This window comes from Thalassophryne amazonica, chromosome 16, assembly GCF_902500255.1.
Source record: "Thalassophryne amazonica chromosome 16, fThaAma1.1, whole genome shotgun sequence".
NCBI classification, from domain to species: Eukaryota; Metazoa; Chordata; class Actinopteri; order Batrachoidiformes; family Batrachoididae; genus Thalassophryne; species Thalassophryne amazonica.
This window is the reverse complement of record NC_047118.1, coordinates 87,373,946-87,394,449: the sequence shown is the minus strand read 5'-3', so window position 1 is coordinate 87,394,449 and position 20,504 is coordinate 87,373,946. Positions and strand designations below refer to the sequence as shown.

At 42.2% G+C, this 20,504-nt stretch overlaps 1 protein-coding gene across 1 annotated transcript in view; it reads left to right on the top strand.

The window, feature by feature from the left end:
• Positions 1-20,504, top strand: part of trpm4a (transient receptor potential cation channel, subfamily M, member 4a) — a 505,210-nt gene that overhangs the window by 294,992 nt on the left and 189,714 nt on the right. Inside the window, exon 14 of the mRNA XM_034189807.1 lies at positions 9,697-9,826. Coding sequence (XP_034045698.1) covers positions 9,697-9,826 — 130 coding nt within the window. The remainder of the gene's footprint in view (positions 1-9,696; positions 9,827-20,504) is intronic.

Below are 20,504 nucleotides of genomic sequence, written 5' to 3'. Positions count from 1 at the left end.
GGCTCTCACTGCGGTATTGTATCACTTCATGTTCCGGAGCACAGCGGTGTTTTGCTGTATCTGTTAGCTGTTTAATCTGCGCAGTTAGATTGATCTAGATAACTAGATAACGATTTATTTCACTGTGTAATCTTCACGTGCCTTAATTAAAGCACCCTCTTTGCTGAATCACCTCTAAATTGACTGACAGGGACTAGAAGGAGAGAGCATATTTCACCCATATTGGCCTCTCTTCATTGGCTTCCTGTTAATTCTAGAATAGAATTTAAAATTCTTCTTCTTACTTACAAGGTTTTGAATAATCAGGTCCCATCTTATCTTAGGGACCTCATAGTACCATATCACCCCAATAGAGCGCTTCGCTCTCAGACTGCAGGCTTACTTGTAGTTCCTAGGGTTTGTAAGAGTAGAATGGGAGGCAGAGTCTTCAGCTTTCAGGCTCCTCTCCTGTGGAACCAGCTCCCAATTCAGATCAGGGAGACAGACACCCTCTCTACTTTTAAGATTAGGTTAAAACTTTCCTTTTTGCTAAAGCTTATAGTTAGGGCTGGATCAGGTGACCCTGAACCATCCCTTAGTTATGCTGCTATAGACTTAGACTGCTGGGGGTTCCCATGATGCACTGAGTGTTTCTTTCTCTTTTTGCTCTGTATGCACCACTCTGTATTTAATCATTAGTGATTGATCTCTGCTTTCTTCCACAGCATGTCTTTTTCCTGATTCTCTCCCCTCAGCCCCAACCAGTCCCAGCAGAAGACTGCCCCTCCCTGAGCCTGGTTCTGCTGGAGGTTTCTTCATGTTAAAAGGGAGTTTTTCCTTCCCACTGTCGCCAAGTGCTTGCTCATAGGGGGTCGTTTTGACCGTTGGGGTTTTTCTGTAATTATTGTATGGCTTTTGCCTTACAATATAAAGCGCCTTGGGGCAACTGTTTGTTGTGATTTGGCGCTATATAAATAAAATTGATTTGATTTGATTTAAATTATTTTCACATTCTACACTTTGTGTGTTTTTAGGAATCCGCTAGCTTAGCGCAGCTATTAGCTCTTAGCCGGTTTAGCATGGCGGCTTCTCCTGTCTCTCCCGCACTTTTCTGCACTGGGTGTGAAATGTTTAGTTATTCCTCGGCCTCCTTTAGCAGTAATGGTACTTGTAATAAGTGTAGCTTGTTCGTAGCTTTGGAGGCCAGGCTGGGCGAATTAGAGACTCGGCTCCGCACCTTGGAAAATCCTACAGCTAGCCAGGCCCCAGTAGTTGGTGCGGACCAAGGTAGCTTAGCCACCGTTAGCTGTCCCCCAGCAGATCCCGAGCAGCCGGGAAAGCAGGCCGGCTTGGGTGACTGTGAGGAAGAAGAATAGTTCTAAACAAAAGCCCCCTGTACACCACCAACCCGTTCTCATCTCTAACCGTTTTTCCCCACTCGGCAACACACCCGCCGAGGATCAAACTCTGGTTATTGGCGACTCTGTTCTGAGAAATGTGAAGTTAGTGACACCAGCAACCATAGTCAAATGTCTTCCGGGGGCCAGAGCAGACGACATTGAAGGAAATTTGAAACTGCTGGCTAAGGCTAAGCGTAAATGTGGTAAGATTGTAATTCACGTCGGCAGTATTGACACCCGGTTACGCCAATCGGAGGTCACTAAAATTAATATTGAATCGGTGTGTAACTTTGCAAAAACAATGTCAGACTCTGTAGTTTTCTCTGGGCCCCTCCCCAATCGGACCGGGAGTGACATGTTTAGCTGCATGTTCTCCCTGAATTGCTGACTGTCTGAGTGGTGTCCAAAAAATGAGGTGAGCTTCATAGATAATTGGCAAAGCTTCTGGGGAAAACCTGGTCTTGTTAGGAGAGACGGCATCTATCCCACTTTGAATGGAGCAGCTCTCATCTCTAGAAATCTGGCCAATTTTATTAAACCCTCCAAATCGTGACTATCCAGGGTTGGGACCAGGAAGCAGACTTGTAGTCTTACACACCTCTCTGCAGCTTCTCTCCCCCTGCCATCCCCCCAATACCCCATCCCTGTAGAGACGGTGCCTGCTCCCAGACCATCAGTAACCAGCAAAAATAAGTAGTAAATGATATAATAATTGATCAACATATTGATTTATTCTGCTTTACAGAAACCTGGTTACAGCAGGATGAATATGTTAGCTTAAATGAGTCAACACACCCGAGTCACACTAACTGTCAAAATGCTTGTAGCACGGGCCGAGGGGGAGGATTAGCAGCAATCTTCCACTCCAGTTTATTAATTAATCAAAGACTCAGACAGAGCTTTAATTCATTTGAAAGCTTGACTCTTAGTCTTGTCCATCCAAATTGGAAGTCCCAAAAAACAGTTTTATTTGTTGTTATCTATAGACCACCTGGTCGTTACTGTGAGTTTCTCTGTGAATTTTCAGACCTTTTGTCTGACTTAGTGCTTAGCTCAGATAAGATAATTATAGTGGGCAATTTTAACATTCACATACGAGGTCTGTCCAAAAAGTATCAGACCTTTTTATTTTTTTCAAAAACCTTATGGATTTGAATCACGTGTGCTTGCATGAGCCAACCTTGAACCTTCGTGTGCATGCGTGAGTTTTTTCACGCCTGTCGGTTGCGTCATTTGCCTGTGAGTAGGCTTTGAGTGAGCACTGGTCCTCCCCCCTCGTTGGATTTTCATTGCAAGGAAAATGTCTGAACGATTGGAGCAGCGCTGAATCAAATTTTTCCAGAAACTGTGAGAGACAGCCAGGTGGAAACCATTCGGAAGATTCAAACGGCTTTCGGTGGCTTTTCAGTCGAGTGAGTATCCGAGGAATTGTGTAAGAGCTGGACATGTCACAACATGTCCTGTGAGACTTCCAACTTCCGCACGTCTTTCATTACAAAATCTCCTGTAACAGTGGAATGTGCCGAAAAAGTGCTGATGTCCACCTCTTCTGCAATTTCTCTGGTAGTCAGACGACGTCCCAGATCACACAGCGTTCACTTTGGAAATGATCTGGTCGTTTCAGCCTGTTGATGGCCGCTCAGAGCGCGGCGCGCCCTCCGCCATTGTGCGCCGTCTTTAAACCGGTTGTAACACTCCTTAATCTGTGTGATGCCCATAGGATCGTCACCGAAAGCCGTCTGAATCTTCCGAATGGTTTCCACCTGGCTGTCTCTCACAGTTTCTGGAAAAATTTGATGCAGCAAAGCTCCAAATCGTTCCACCTCGCAATGAAAATCCAACGAGAGGGGAGGACCAGTGCTCACACAAAGCCTGCTCACAGGCGAATGATGCAACCGACGGGCGTGAAAAAAATCACGCATGCGCATGAAGGTTCAAGCTTGGCTCATGCACGGACACATGATTCAAATCCATATGGTTTTTTTAAAAAAATAAAAAGGTCTGATACTTTTTGGACAGACCTCGTAGATGCTGAGAATGACAGCATCAACACTGCATTTAATCTATTATTAGACTCAGTTGGCTTTGCTCAAAATGTAAATGAGCCCACCCATCACCTTAGCCACACTTTAGATCTTGTTCTGAGATATGGCATAGAAATTGAAGACTTAACAGTATTCCCTGAAAACCCCTTTTTGTCTGATCATTTCTTAATAACATTTACATTTACTTTAATGGACTACCCAGCAGTGGGGAATAAGTTTCATTACAGTAGAAGTCTTTCTGAAAGCGCTGTAACTAGGTTTAAGGATATGATTCCTTCTTTGTTATGTTCTTCAATGCCATATACCAACACAGTGCAGAGTAGCTACCTAAACTTGGTGAGTGAGATAGATTATCTTGTCAATAGCTTTACATCCTCACTGAGCACAACTTTGGATGCTGGTGCTCCTCTGAAAAAGAGAGCCTTAAATCAGAAGTGCCTGACTCCGTGGTATAACCCACAAACTCGCAGCTTAAAGCAGATAACCCGTAAGCTGGAGAGGAAATGGCGTCTCACTAATTTAGAAGATCTTCACTTAGCCTGGAAAAAGAGTCTGTTGCTCTATAAAAAAGCTCTCCGTAAAGCTAGAACGTCTTACTATTCATCACTAATTGAAGAAAATAAGAACAACCCCAGGTTTCTTTTCAGCACTGTAGCCAGGCTGACAAAGAGTCAGAGCTCCATTGACCCAAGTATTCCTTTAACTAGTAATGACTTCATGACTTTCTTTGCAAATAAAATTTTAACTATTAGAGAAAAAAATTATTCATAACCATCCCAAAGACATATCTTTATGTTCGATTGCTTTCAGTAATGCTGGTATTTGGTTAGACTCTTTCTCTCCGATTGTTCTGTCTGAGTTACTTTCATTAGTCACTTCCTCCAAACCATCAACATGTCTACAACCCCTGGCAAAAATTATGGAATCACCGGCCTCGGAGGATGTTCATTCAGTTGTTTAATTTTGTAGGGGAAAAAAAGCAGATCACAGACATGACACAAAACTAAAGTAATTTCAAATGGCAATTTTCTGGCTTTAAGAAACACTATAAGAAATCAGGAAAAAAATTGTCACAGTCAGTAACGGTTACTTTGTTAGACCAAGCAGAGGGAAAAAAAATATGGAATCACTCAATTCTGAGGAAAAAATTATGGAATCATGAATACAAAAGAACGCTCCAACACATCACTAGTATTTTGTTGCACCACCTCTGGCTTTTATAACAGCTTGCAGTCTCTGAGACATGGTCTTAATGAGTGACAAACAGTACTCTTCATCAATCTGGCTCCAACTTTCTCTGATTGCTGTTGCCAGATCAGCTTTGCAGGTTGGAGCCTTGTCATGGACCATTTTCTTCAACTTCCACCAAAGATTTTCAATTGGATTAAGATCTGGAGTATTTGCAGGCCATGACATTGACCCTATGTGTCTTTTTGCAAGGAATGTTTTCACAGTTTTTGCTCTATGGCAAGATGCATTATCATCTTGAAAAATGATTTCATCATCCCCAAACATCCTTTCAATTGATGGGATAAGAAAGGTGTCCAAAATATCAACGTAAACTTGTGCATTTATTGATGATGTAATGACAACCATCTCCCCAGTGCCTTTACCTGACATGCAGCCCCATATCATCAATGACTGTGGAAATTTACATGTTCTCTTCGGGCAGTCATCTTTATAAATCTCATTGGAACGGTACCAAACAAAAGTTCCAGCATCATCACCTTGCCCAATGCAGATTCGAGATTCATCACTGAATACGACTTTCATCCAGTCATCCACAGTCCACGATTGCTTTTCCTTAGCCCATTGTAACTGTTGGGAAAGTGTAGAGACACGGACCCACAACAGGGGGCGTAAATGAACGGACAATGGATAAGCCAAAAACAACAATTTACTGTTGTGAAGTGCACAACGAAATACAAACAATCACAGATTTTGGAGTCAATCAATGTACAAAGGTGACGTGTGGGCAGGCTCGAGGACAGAAGACGTCTGTCCAGAGAAAAGCCGGGTCCCACACGATTTCCACTGCCAACGGATCTGGAGCACACTGGAGCCGCCAAGTCCTGAGTCCCCAGGTGGCCACCGTCTCCATCTGTCAGATCTGGTACTGCTGGCAGGAAGCAGAAACAATTAAGGGTGGGTGTGTGTGCACACACCCAGCAAAACAGTCAGCAAGCAGTTCCTCTCCAGTGGGGAAAAACACTTCCACCTCCTGATCTCACAATATCCACAATTACACTTAACCGCTGAGGAGCGGGAACGCCAACTCCTCCCGACTTATACAACCTCAGCTCCAGCTGCAAGTGTAACAGGTTACGTCTGCAAACTCAGAATTGATAGTTAAACAGCTCTCCAAGCCTAGATGCAAAGGACGTTACAACTACGCTTAGCTGCAAACTTAATATGTGCAAACTGCACAAGACGGCTGAGTTGTTTTACCTGAATGGTTTGACGTTTTCTCGGCAGGAAGGTGGAGTTGCTGCCCGGCTTTTATGGGATGTGATGATTGATGGTTGATGTGTGACAGCTGTCACTCCAGGCTGCTTCTGGGAGGTGGCTGCGCCCTCTCGTGCCTGAAGCCTGCACTTCAGGCAGGGCGCCCTCTGGTGGTGGGCCAGCAGTACCTCCTCTTCAGCGGCCCACACAACAGTAACCTTGTTTTTTTTCTCTTTAGGTGTTAATGATGGCTTTCCTTTAGCTTTTGTGTATGTAAATCCCATTTCCATTAGGCGGTTTCTTACAGTTCGGTCACAGATGTTTACTCCAGTTTCCTCCCATTTGTTCCTCATTTGTTTTGTTGTGCATTTTCAACTTTTGAGACATATTGCTTTAAGTTTTCTGTCTTGACACTTTGATGTCTTCCTTGGTCTACCAGTATGTTTGTCTTTAAGAACCTTCCCATGTTGTTTGTATTTGGTCCAGAGTTTAGACACAGCTGACTGTGAACAACCAACATCTTTTGCAACACTGCGTGATGATTTACCCTCTTTAAAGAGTTTGATAATCCCCTCCTTTGTTTCAATTGACATCTCTCGTGTTGGAGCCATGATTCATGTCAGTCCACTTGGTGCAACAGCTCTCCAAGGTGTGATCACTCCTTTTTAGATGCAGACTAACAAGCAGATCTGATTTGATGCAGGTGTTAGTTTTGGGGATGAAAATTTACAGGGTGATTCCATAATTTATTCCTCAGAATTGAGTGATTCCATATTTTTTTCCCTCTGCTTGGTCTAAAAAGTAACCGTTACTGACTGCCACAATTTTTTTTCTTTATCTTATAGTGTTTCTTAAAGCCAGAAAGTTGGCAGTTGAAATGACTTTACTTTTGTGTCATGTTTGTGATCTGCTTTTTTTCTACAAAATTAAACAACTGAATGAACAACCTCCGAGGCCGGTGATTCCATAATTATTGCCAGGGGTTGTATTAGACCCCATTCCTACCAGGCTGCTCAAGGAAGCCCTACCGTTAATTAATGCTTCGATCTTAAATATGATCAATCTATCTTTATTAGTTGGCTATGTACCACAGGCTTTTAAGGTGGCAGTAATTAAACCATTACTTAAAAAGCCATCACTTGACCCAGCTATCTTAGCTAATTATAGGCCAATCTCCAACCTTCCTTTTCTCTCAAAAATTCTTGAAAGGGTACTGTAAAACAGCTAACTGATCATCTGCAGAGGAATGGTCTATTTGAAGAGTTTCAGTCAGGTTTCAGAATTCATCATAGTACAGAAACAGCATTAGTGAAGGTTACAAATGATCTTCTTATGGCCTCAGACAGTGGACTCATCTCTGTGCTTGTTCTATTAGACCTCAGTGCTGCTTTTGATGCTGTTGACCATAAAATTTTATTACAGAGATTAGAGCATGCCATAGGTATTAAAGGCACTGCGCTGCGGTGGTTTGAATCATATTTATCTAATAGATTACAATTTGTTCATGTAAATGGGGAGTCTTCTTCACGGACTAAGGTTAATTATGGAGTTCCACAAGGTTCTGTGCTAGGACCAATTTTATTCACTTTATACATGCTTCCCTTAGGCAGTATTATTAGAAAGCATTGCTTAAATTTTCATTGTTACACAGATGATACCCAGCTTTATCTATCCATGAAGCCAGAGGACACACACCAATTAGTTAAACTGCAAGAATGTCTTTCAGACATAAAGACATGGATGACCTCTAATTTCCTGCTTTTGAATTCAGATAAAACTGAAGTTATTGTACTTGGCCCCACAAATCTTAGAAACATGGTGTCTAACTCTGGATGGCATTACCCTGACCTCCAGTAATACTGTGAGAAATCTTGGAGTCATTTTTGATCAGGATATGTCCTTCAATGCACATATTAAGCAAATATGTAAGACTGCTTTTTTGCATTTGCGCCACATCAAGTCTTGTCTCAGAGTGATGCTGAAAAAATAATTCATGCATTTATTTCCTCTAGGCTGGACTATTGTAATTCATTATTATCATTTTGTCCTAAAGGTTCCCTGAAAAGCCTTCAGTTGATTCAAAATGCTACAGCTAGAGTACTGACGGGGACTAGAAGGAGAGAGCATATTTCACCCATATTGGCTTCTCTTCGTTGGCTCCCTGTTAATTCCAGAATAGAATTTAAAATTCTTCTTCTTACTTATAAGGTTTTGAATAATCAGGTCCCATCTTATCTTAGGGACCTCTTAGTACCATATCACCCCAATAGAGCGCTTCGCTCTCAGACTGCAGGCTTACTTGTAGTTCCTAGGGTTTTTAAGAGTACTCTTACTCTTTTTGCTCTGTATGCACCACTGTGCATTTAATCATTGGTTATTGATCTCTGCTCTCTTCCACAGCATGTGTTTTTCCTGATTCTCTCCCCTCAGCCCCAACCAGTCCCAGCAGAAGACTGCCCCTCCCTGAGCCTGGTTCTGCTGGAGGTTTCTTCCTGTTAAAAGGGAGTTTTCCTTCCCACTGTCGGCAAGTGCTTGCTCATAGGGGGTCGTTTTGACCGTTGGGGTTTTTCTGTAATTATTGTATGGCTTTTGCCTTACAATATAAAGCGCCTTGGGGCGACTGTTTGTTGTGATTTGGCGCTATATAAATAAAATTGATTTGATTTGAAAGTTGTCACTTGGCTTTGAAGACTGGTTACTGTGTTTTGTAATTTAAGAAGACCAAGTTGATCATCCATCTTTCACCTCCTGGATATCTGCTTTTGTTGTTTTTAATTTCAAACCGCAGCGCTCGCAGTTTAGATTTCAAGGTGTCAAAATCTCCTGCCAGTGCACTTTTGAGTTCCTCTGTTATGACTGTAGAGACTTTTCAGAGGCCGTACCTGGACTTTCACTCCAGGTAGGTGAGCGCTGAGCTTGGCTGTCAGACGTGCACAACCTCATGCTTCTTGTCGGCCACAGAGCACTAGCACAGTTGCCATATTTATATTTTTTGGAGCTTTTCTACCATCCAAACTGGATTTTGAGCACTTACCGATCAATGTAAGTGCTCAAAATCCAAAAATCGATACCTGTGGTGTCCTCAGTGAGCTTTAAGGTCTTGATGCCAAAACATCTGTTTTGATATGAAAATGTGGTAAATTCTACAGGAGATTTGAAAAGCACGTGTTACTCCATACCTTGCTCACTAGCTCCCCCCCACCCCCACCCCCAGATGTTTACTTTCAACCGTGGTTCTGTATTTTGGTGGCTGCAGTGACACACCTGACGTGATGTCATGAACACATTAAAATCTCAGGCTCACCGCACTTTAAGCCCTGGTCACACGGCACTAACGAAGCCAAAAACGATACAAGAAATCTGGACTTACGTTGACTTTCAGAGACATCATTTAACCGTCTTCTAGCTTCATTTCTGTAGCTGCTGCTTTGTCAGAATTTTCAAACTGTTGAAAAATGTGAACAAATCCCAATGACAACTTCAAGTTTGTCCGTTTTCCTTTCTGTTTGTATAGTTCCAGTACCGTCAGCATCCCGGTTGATTGTTGTCCAACTTCATCCAACCTCCCAAGTCCAGCATCTTGCATGTACATTGACAATATCTGAACAGATCAATAACTAAAGATCCAACGAGCTGAACGTGCCTCGTCCATGTGTCGGATGAAAAGCAACAATTTCATACAGAAACAATCACATAAAGAATGCTTGATCAACTACTTTAACTATTTACGCACATTCACATGTCGTCTGTGGCTGGAACGTTGTGTGTGTGTGTGTGTGTGTGTGTGTGTGTGTGTGTGTGTGTGTGTGTGTGTGCCTCCCTGTCAGGCGGAGGAGTCAGTGCTGAGTGCGCTGAGCGGATGTAAGATGCTGAGGGAGATGTCAAAGCTGGAGGAGGAGACTGAGAGCAAGGTGGCATTGAAGGAGCTGGCCCAGACGTTCGAAAACCTGGCACACGGTACGTCAGGCCAGTCCATGTACGGAGACAAAGCACACTCAAAGTTATCAATCTTACACTCCCAGCACACGAGAGGCCGAATGAGCCCAACTGAAAATTCAACATACATTCCGGAACAGTCGAGGTGCATTCAAAAACCTCCGACTGCAATCTGAGTGCGTTCCAAGAATTCTGGAAAATTCCAGTGGCTGGAACAAATGTTTAGCACATGATCAAAATAGTCGAGGTGCAGTCAAGTCCAAAAAATATCATACAATAGTCAAGGTGGACTCTAACTGTATTCTGACTGTGTTCTAAATATTCTCACAGCATCATAACAGCATTCAAAACAGTCAGATAGTGTTTGTGAGAAACTCGTCGTGGTCAGGCTCATCAAATCCTGCCAGCATGTCCCGAATATACATCTGCAGCTCTAGTGCATCTCAATTGGGGTGCAGAGACCTCCCCAAAGTGAGGTGTAATAACAGCTGATCAGTCCAGAGGTCCGTGAGGTCCGTGAGGTATAATAACAGCTAATCGGTCCGTAGAGCCATGAGGTGTTATAACAGCTGATCGTTATGCACCGCCATGAGGTGTAATAACAGCTGATCGGTCCGTAGGGCTGTGAGGTATAATAACACCTGATTGATCCAGAGGTCTGTGAGGTGTAATAACAGCTGATCGATCCAGTGGTCCGTGAGGTATAATAACACCTGATCGATCCAGTGGTCCGTGAGGTATAATAACAGCTGATCGGTCTGTAGGGCTGTGAGGTATAATAACAGCTGATCGCTCCGTAGGGCTGTGAGGTATAATAACAGCTGATCGGTCCAGAGGTCCATGAGGTATAATAACAGCTAATCGGTCCGTAGAGCCGTGAGGTGTTATAACAGCTGATCATTACGCACCGCTAGGAGGTGTAATAACAGCTGATCGGTCCGTAGGGCTGTGAGGTGTAATAACAGCTGATCGGTCCAGAAGGCCATGAGGTGTAATAACAGCTGATCGGTCCGTAGGGCTGTGAGGTGTAATAACAGCTGATTGGACCAGAGGGCAATGATATGGAATAACACCTGATCGACCCAGTGGTCCGTGAGGTATAATAACAGCTGATCGGTCCTTCGAGCCGTGAGGTGTTATAACAGCTGATCATTACACACCGCCATGAGGTGTAATAACAGCTGATCAGTCCGTAGGGCTGTGAGGTGTAATAACAGCTGATCGGTCCAGAGGGCCATGAGGTATAATAACAGCTGATCAGTCCGTAGGGCTGTGAGGTGTAATAACAGCTGATCGGTCCAGAGGGCCATGATGTGGAATAACACCTGATCGATCCAGTGGTCCGTGAGGTATAATAACAGCTGATAGGTACAGAGGTCCATGAGGTATAATAACAACTAATCGGTCTGTAGAGCCATGAGGTGTTATAACAGCTGATCATTACGCACCGCCATGAGGTGTAATAACAGCTGATCGGTCCATAGGGCTGTGAGGTGTAATAACAGCTGGTCGGTCCAGAGGGCCATGAGGTGTAAAAACAGCTGATCGGTCCGTAGGGCCATGAGGTGTTATAACAGCTGATCGTTACACACCGCCATGAGGTGTAATAACAGCTGATCGGGCCGTAGGGCTGTGAGGTGTAATAACAGCTGATCGGTCCAGAGGGCCATGAGGTGTAATAACAGCTGATCGGTCCGTAGGGCTGTGAGGTGTAATAACAGCTGATCGGTCCAGAGGGCTGTGAGGTGTAATAACAGCTGATCGGTCCAGAGGGCCATGAAGTGTTATAACAGCTAATCGGTCTGTAGAGCCATGAAGTGTTATAACAGCTGATCGTTACGCACCGCCACGAGGTGTAATAACAGCTGATCGCTCCGTAGGGCTGTGAGGTGTAATAACAGCTGATCGGTCCAGAGGACCATGAGGTGTAATAACAGCTGATTGGTCTGTAGGGCCATGCGGTGTTGTAACAGCTGATCGTTACGCACCACCATGAGGTGTAATAAGGGGTGATCGGTCCACAACGCCACGAGGTGTAATAACAGCTGATTGGTCCAGAGGGCCATGAGGTGTAATAACAGCTGATCGGTCTATAGGGCCATGAGGTGTAATAACAGCTGATCGCTCCGTAGGGCTGTGAGGTGTAATAACAGCTGATCGGTCCAGAGGACCATGAGGTGTAATAACAGCTGATCGGTCCGTAGGGCCATGAGGTGTTATAACAGCTGATCGTTATGCACCGCCATGAGGTGTAACAAGAGCTGATCGGGCCGTAGGGCTGTGAGGTGTAATAACAGCTGATCGGTCCAGAGGGCCATGAGGTGTAATAACAGCTGATTGGTCCGTAGGGCTGTGAGGTGTAATAACAGCTGATCGGTCCAGAGGGCCATGAGGTGTAATAACAGCTGATCGGTCCGTAGGGCTGTGAGGTGTAATAACAGCTGATCGGTCCAGAGGGCTGTGAGGTGTAATAACAGCTGATCGGTCCAGAGGGCCATGAAGTGTTATAACAGCTAATCGGTCTGTAGAGCCATGAAGTGTTATAACAGCTGATCGTTACGCACCGCCATGAGGTGTAATAACAGCTGATCGCTCCGTAGGGCTGTGAGGTGTAATAACAGCTGATCGGTCCAGAGGACCATGAGGTGTAATAACAGCTGATTGGTCTGTAGGGCCATGCGGTGTTGTAACAGCTGATCGTTACGCACCGCCATGAGGTGTAATAAGGGGTGATCGGTCCACAACGCCACGAGGTGTAATAACAGCTGATTGGTCCAGAGGGCCATGAGGTGTTATAACAGCTGATCGTTACGCACCGCCATGAGGTGTAATAACAGCTGATCGGGCCGTAGGGCTGTGAGGTGTAATAACAGCTGATCGGTCCAGAGGGCCATGAGGTGTAATAACAGCTGATCGGTCCGTAGGGCTGTGAGGTGTAATAACAGCTGATCGGTCCAGAGGGCTGTGAGGTGTAATAACAGCTGATCGGTCCAGAGGGCCATGAAGTGTTATAACAGCTAATCGGTCTGTAGAGCCATGAAGTGTTATAACAGCTGATCGTTACGCACCGCCATGAGGTGTAATAACAGCTGATCGCTCCGTAGGGCTGTGAGGTGTAATAACAGCTGATCGGTCCAGAGGACCATGAGGTGTAATAACAGCTGATTGGTCTGTAGGGCCATGCGGTGTTGTAACAGCTGATCGTTACGCACCGCCATGAGGTGTAATAAGGGGTGATCGGTCCACAACGCCACGAGGTGTAATAACAGCTGATTGGTCCAGAGGGCCATGAGGTGTAATAACAGCTGATCGGTCTATAGGGCCATGAGGTGTAATAACAGCTGATCGCTCCGTAGGGCTGTGAGGTGTAATAACAGCTGATCGGTCCAGAGGACCATGAGGTGTAATAACAGCTGATCGGTCCGTAGGGCCATGAGGTGTTATAACAGCTGATCGTTATGCACCGCCATGAGGTGTAATAAGAGCTGATCGGGCCGTAGAGCTGTGAGGTGTAATAACAGCTGATCGGTCCAGAGGGCCATGAGGTGTAATAACAGCTGATCGGTCCGTAGGGCTGTGAGGTGTAATAACAGCTGATCGGTCCAGAGGGCCATGCGGTGTAATAACAGCTGATTGGTCTGTAGGGCGATGCGGTGTTGTAACAGCTGATCGTTCCACACCGCCATGAGGTGTAATAAGGGGTGATCGGTCCACAACGCCATGAGGTGTTATAACAGCTAATCGGTCTGTAGAGCCATGAAGTGTTATAACAGCTGATCGTTACGCACCGCCATGAGGTGTAATAACAGCTGATCGCTCCGTAGGGCTGTGAGGTGTAATAACAGCTGATCGGTCCAGAGGACCATGAGGTGTAATAACAGCTGATTGGTCTGTAGGGCGATGCGGTGTTGTAACAGCTGATCGTTCCACACCGCCATGAGGTGTAATAAGGGGTGATCGGTCCACAACGCCATGAGGTGTAATAACAGCTGATTGGTCCAGAGGGCCATGAGGTGTAATAACAGCTGATTGGTCCAGAGGGCCATGAGGTGTAATAACAGCTGATCGGTCTATAGGGCCATGAGGTGTAATAACAGCTGATCGGTCCGTAGGGCTGTGAGGTGTAATAACAGGTAATCGGTCCAGAGGGCCGTGATGTGGAATAACACCTGATCGATCCAGTGGTCCATGAGGTATAACAGCTGATCGGTCCTTCGAGCCGTGAGGGGTTATAACAGCTGATCATTACGCACCGCCATGAGGTGTAATTACAGCTGATCGGTCCGTAGGGCTGTGAGGTGTAATAACAGCTGATTGGTCCGTAGGGCTGTGAGATGTAATAACAGCTGATCGGTCCAGAGGGCCATGATGTGGAATAACACCTGATCGATCCAGTGGTCCGTGAGGTATAATAACAGCTGATCGGTCCAGAGGGCCATGATGTGGAATAACACCTGTTCGATCCAGTGGTCCGTGAGGTATAATAACAGCTGATCGGTCCAGAGGTCCATGAAGTATAATAACAGTTAATCGGTCTGTAGAGTCGTGAGGTGTTATAACAGCTGATTGTTACGCACCGCCATGAGGTGTAATAACAGCTGATCGGTCCGTAGGGCTGTGAGGTGTAATAACAGCTGATCGGTCCAGAGGGCCATGAGGTGTAAAAACAGCTGATCATTACGCACTGCCATGAGGTGTAATAACAGCTGATCGGTCCGTAGGGCTGTGAGGTGTAATAACAGCTGATCGGTCCAGAGGGCCATGAGGTATAATAACAGCTAATTGGTCTGTAGAGCCGTGAGGTGTTATAACAGCTGATCGTTACGCACCGCCATGAGGTGTAATAACAGCTGATCGATCCGTAGGGCTGTGAGGTGTAATAACAGCTGATCGGTCCAGAGGGCCATGAGGTGTAATAACAGCTGATTGGTCCGTAGGGCCATGAGGTGTTATAACAGCTGATCGTTATGCACCGCCATGAGGTGTAATAACGGGTGATCGGTCCGCAACGCCATGAGGTGTAATAACAGCTGATCGGTCCAGAGGGCCATGAGGTGTACTAACTGCTGACTGGTCCAGAGGGCTGTGAGGTGTTATAACAGCTGATTGGTCTGCAGCGCCATGAGGTGGAATAACAGCTTATCGGTCCTTAGAGCCGTCAATCTGGACATCAGAAATATCAGTGTCCTTCAGCCAGGTTTCAATTATAGCAATCACTTTAAAACTTTCATTTAGATCACCGAGAAACTCTTTTATTTTACCCAAATTACATTCCAAACTTTGTGTATGATGGATAATGCTTTATCAAGTACCTTGTCCATTTCAACATTGTATTGTTGTACTGTATAATAATTACATTAATGTTCTTCAAACAAAAGGTGACGTTTAGCATAATTTTCTAAATCATAAATTTTATCAGTCATCTGTTTGAGTGGAACATTTCTCTAATTATTACAGTCGTCTCTTTGACTGAAACATTACTCTGTGATTATTACAGTTGTCTCTGTAACTGAAACATTCCTCTGTGATTATTACAGTCATCTCTTTGACTGAAACATTCCTCTTAATTATTACAGCCGTCTCTTTGATTGGAACATTCCTCTGTGATTATTACAGTCTTCTCTTTGAGTGGAACATTCCTCTGTTATTACAGTCATCTCTTTGACTGAAACATTCCTCTGTGATTATTACAGTCATCTCTTTGAGTGGAACATTCCTCTGTAATTACTACAGTCATCTCTTTGACTGAAACATTCCTCTGTTATTATTACGGTCATCTCGTTGATTGGAACATTCTTCTGTGATTATTACAGTCTTCTCTTTGAGTGGAACATTCCTTTGTAATTATTACAGTCATCTCTTTGAGTGGAACATTCCTCTGTAATTACTACAGTCATCTCTTTGACTGAAACTTCCTCTGTGATTATGACAGTCATCTCTTTGAAACATTCTTCTGTGATTACTGCAGTCATCTCTTTGACTGAAACGTTCCTCTGTGATTATTACACTTGTCTCTTTGACTGAAACATTTCTCTGTGATTATTGCAGTTGTCTCTTTGACTGAAACATTCCTATGTGATAACTGCAGTCATCTCGCCATCTGGCCTTGCCTTACAATATAAGGTGCCTTGGGGCAACTGTTTGTTGTGATTTGACGCTATATAAATAAAATTGATTGATTGATTGATCTCTTTGACTGAAACATTCCTCTGTTATTATTACAGTCATCTCTTTGATTGGAACATTCTTCTGTGATTATTACAGTCATCTCTTTGACTGAAACATTCCTCTGTGATTATTACACTTGTCTCTTTGACTGAAACATTTCTCTGTGATTATTGCAGTTGTCTCTTTGACTGAAACATTCCTATGTGATAACTACAGTCATCTCGCCATCTGGCCTTGCCTTACAATATAAGGTGCCTTGGGGCAACTGTTTGTTGTGATTTGACGCTATATAAATAAAATTGATTGATTGATCTCTTTGAGTGAAACATTCCTTTGTAATTATTACAGTTGTCTCTTTGACTGAAACATTCCTATGTGATAACTACAGTCATCTCTTTGAGTGAAACGTTCCTTTGTCATTATTACAGTTGTCTCTTTGACTGAAACATTCCTATGTGATAACTACAGTCATCTCTTTGAGTGAAACATTCCTTTGTAATTGTTAGAGTCATCTCTTTGAGTGGAACATTCCTCTGTAATTACTACAGTCATCTCTTTGACTGAAACATTCTTCTGTGATTATTACAGTCTTCTCTTTGAGTGGAACATTCCGTTGTAATTATTACAGTCGTGTCTTTGACTGAAACATACCTATGTGATTACTACAGTCATCTCTTTGAGTGGAACATTCCTCTGTAATTACTACAGTCATCTCTTTGACTGAAACATTCCTCTGTGATTATGACAGTCATCTCTTTGACTGAAACATTCCTCTGTGATTATTACACTTGTCTCTTTGACTGAAACATTTCTCTGTGATTATTGCAGTTGTCTCTTTGACTGAAACATTCCTATGTGATAACTACAGTCATCTCGCCATCTGGCCTTGCCTTACAATATAAGGTGCCTTGGGGCAACTGTTTGTTGTGATTTGACGCTATATAAATAAAATTGATTGATTGATCTCTTTGAGTGAAACATTCCTTTGTAATTATTACAGTTGTCTCTTTGACTGAAACATTCCTATGTGATAACTACAGTCATCTCTTTGAGTGAAACGTTCCTTTGTCATTATTACAGTTGTCTCTTTGACTGAAACATTCCTATGTGATAACTACAGTCATCTCTTTGAGTGAAACATTCCTCTTTAATTATGACAGTTGTCTCTGTAACTGAAACATTCCTCTGTGATTACTACAGTCATCTCTTTGACTGAAACATTCCTCTGTAATTATTACAGTCATCTCTTTGACTGAAACATTCCTCTGTAATTGTTACAGTCATCTCTTTGACTGAAACATTCCTCTGTAATTGTTACAGCCATCTCTGTGAGTAAAACATTCCTTTGTAATTATTACAGTTGTCTCTTTGACTGAAACAATCCTCTGTGATTATTACAGTCATCTCTTTGAGTGAAACATTCCTTTGTAATTATTACAGTCATCTCTTTGACTGAAACATTCCTCTGTAATTATTACAGTCATCTCTTTGACTGAAACATTCCTCTGTTATTATTACAGGAATCTCTTTGATTGGAACATTCCTCTGTTATTATTACAGTCATCTCTTTGAGTGGAACATTCCTCTTTAAAGATTACAGTCTTCTCTTTGAGTGGAACATTCCTCTTTAATTATTACAGTCTTCTCTTTGACTGAAACATTCCTCTGTTATTATTACAGTCATGTCTTTGATTGGAACTTTCCTCTGTGATTATTCCAGTCATCTCATTGACTGAAACATTTCTCTGTTGTTATTATTACAGTCATCTCTTTGGCTGAAACATTCCTCTGTAATTATTACAGTCTTCTCTTTGAGTGGAACATTCCTCTGTTATTATTACAGTCATCTCTTTGACTGAAACATTCCTCTGTAATTATTACAGCCGTCTCTTTGACTGAAACATTCCTCTTTAAATATTACAGTCATCTCTTTGAGTGGAACATTCCTCTGTAATTACTACAGTCATCTCTTTGACTGAAACATTCTTCTGTGATTATTACAGTCGTCTCTTTGACTGAAACATTCCTATGTGATTACTACAGTCATCTCTTTGAGTGGAACATTCCTCTGTAATTACTACAGTCATCTCTTTGACTGAAACATTCCTCTGTGATTATGACAGTCATCTCTTTGAAACATTCCTCTGTGATTATTGCAGTCATCTCTTTGACTGAAACATTCCTCTGTGATTATTACACTTGTCTCTTTGACTGAAACATTTCTCTGTGATTATTGCAGTTGTCTATTTGACTGAAACATTCCTATGTGATAACTACAGTCATCTCGCCATCTGGCCTTGCCTTACAATATAAGGTGCCTTGGGGCAACTGTTTGTTGTGATTTGATGCTATATAAATAAAATTGATTGATTGATCTCTTTGAGTGAAACATTCCTTTGTAATTATTACAGTTGTCTCTTTGACTGAAACATTCCTATGTGATAACTACAGTCATCTCTTTGAGTGAAACGTTCCTTTGTCATTATTACAGTTGTCTCTGTAACTGAAACATTCCTCTGTGATTACTACAGTCATCTCTTTGACTGAAACATTCCTCTGTAATTATTACAGTCATCTCTTTGACTGAAACATTCCTCTGTAATTGTTACAGTCATCTCTTTGACTGAAACATTCCTCTGTAATTGTTACAGTCATCTCTTTGAGTGAAACATTCCTTTGTAATTATTACAGTTGTCTCTTTGACTGAAACAATCCTCTGTGATTATTACAGTAATCTCTTTGAGTGAAACATTCCTTTGTAATTATTACAGTCATCTCTTTGACTGAAACATTCCTCTGTAATTGTTACAGTCATCTCTTTGACTGAAACATTCCTCTGTAATTGTTACAGTCATCTCTTTGAGTAAAACATTCCTTTGTAATTATTACAGTTGTCTCTTTGACTGAAACAATCCTCTGTGATTATTACAGTCGTCTCTTTGAGTGAAACATTCCTTTGTAATTATTACAGTTGTCTCTTTGACTGAAACAATCCTCTGTGATTATTACAGTCATCTCTTTGAGTGAAACATTCCTTTGTAATTATTACAGTCATCTCTTTGACTGAAACATTCCTCTTAATTATTACAGCCGTCTCTTTGATTGGAACATTCCTCTGTGATTATTACAGTCATCTCTTTGAAACATTCCTCTGTTATTATTACAGTCATCTCTTTGATTGGAACATTCTTCTGTGATTATTACAGTCATCTCTTTGATTGGAACATTCCTCTGTGATTATTACAGTCATCTCTTTGACTAAAACATTCCTCTGTTATTATTACAGGAATCTCTTTGATTGGAACATTCCTCTGTTATTATTACAGTCATCTCTTTGAGTGGAACATTCCTCTTTAAAGATTACAGTCTTCTCTTTGAGTGGAACATTCCTCTTTAATTATTACAGTCTTCTCTTTGACTGAAACATTCCTCTGTTATTATTACAGTCATGTCTTTGATTGGAACTTTCCTCTGTGATTATTCCAGTCATCTCATTGACTGAAACATTTCTCTGTTGTTATTATTACAGCCATCTCTTTGACTGAAACATTCCTCTGTAATTATTACAGTCTTCTCTTTGAGTGGAACATTCCTCTGTAATTATTACAGTCATCTCTTTGACTGAAACATTCCTCTGTAATTATTACAGTCATCTCTTTGACTGAAACATTCCTCTGTAATTATTACAGCCGTCTCTTTGACTGAAACATTCCTCTGTAATTATTACAGTCATCTCTTTGAGTGGAACATTCCTCTTTAAATATTACAGTCTTCTCTTTGAGTGGAACATTCCTCTGTTATTATTACAGTCATCTCTTTGAGTGGAACATTCCTCTTTAATTATTACAGTCATCTCTTTGACTGAAACATTCCTCTGTTATTATTCCAGTCATCTAATTGACTGAAACATTTCTCTGTTATTATTACAGTCATCTCTTTGATTGGAACATTCCTCTGTTATTATTACAGTCATCTGTTTGACTGAAACATTCCTTTGTTATTATTGCAGGCATCTCTTTGATTGGAACATTCCTCTGTTATTATTACAGTCATCTCTTTGACTAAAACATTCCTCTGTTATTATTACAGGAATCTCTTTGACTGGAACATTACTCTGTTATTATTACAGTCATCTCTTTGACTGAAACATTCCTCTGTAATTACTACAGTCATCTCTTTGATTGGAACATTCCTCTGTTATTATTACAGTCATCTCTTTGACTGAAACATTCCTGTTATTATTACAGGCATCTCTTTGATTGGAACATTCCTCTGTTATTATTACAGTCATCTCTTTGAGTGGAACATTCCTCTTTAAATATTACAGTCTTCTCTTTGATTGGAACATTCCTCTGTTATTATTACAGTCATCTCTTTGAGTGGAACATTCCTCTTTAATTATTACAGTCATCTCTTTGACTGAAACATTCCTCTTTAATTATTACAGTCATCTCTTTGACTGAAACATTCCTCTGTTATTATTACAGCCATATCTTTGACTGAAACATTCCTCTGTAATTATTACAGTCAT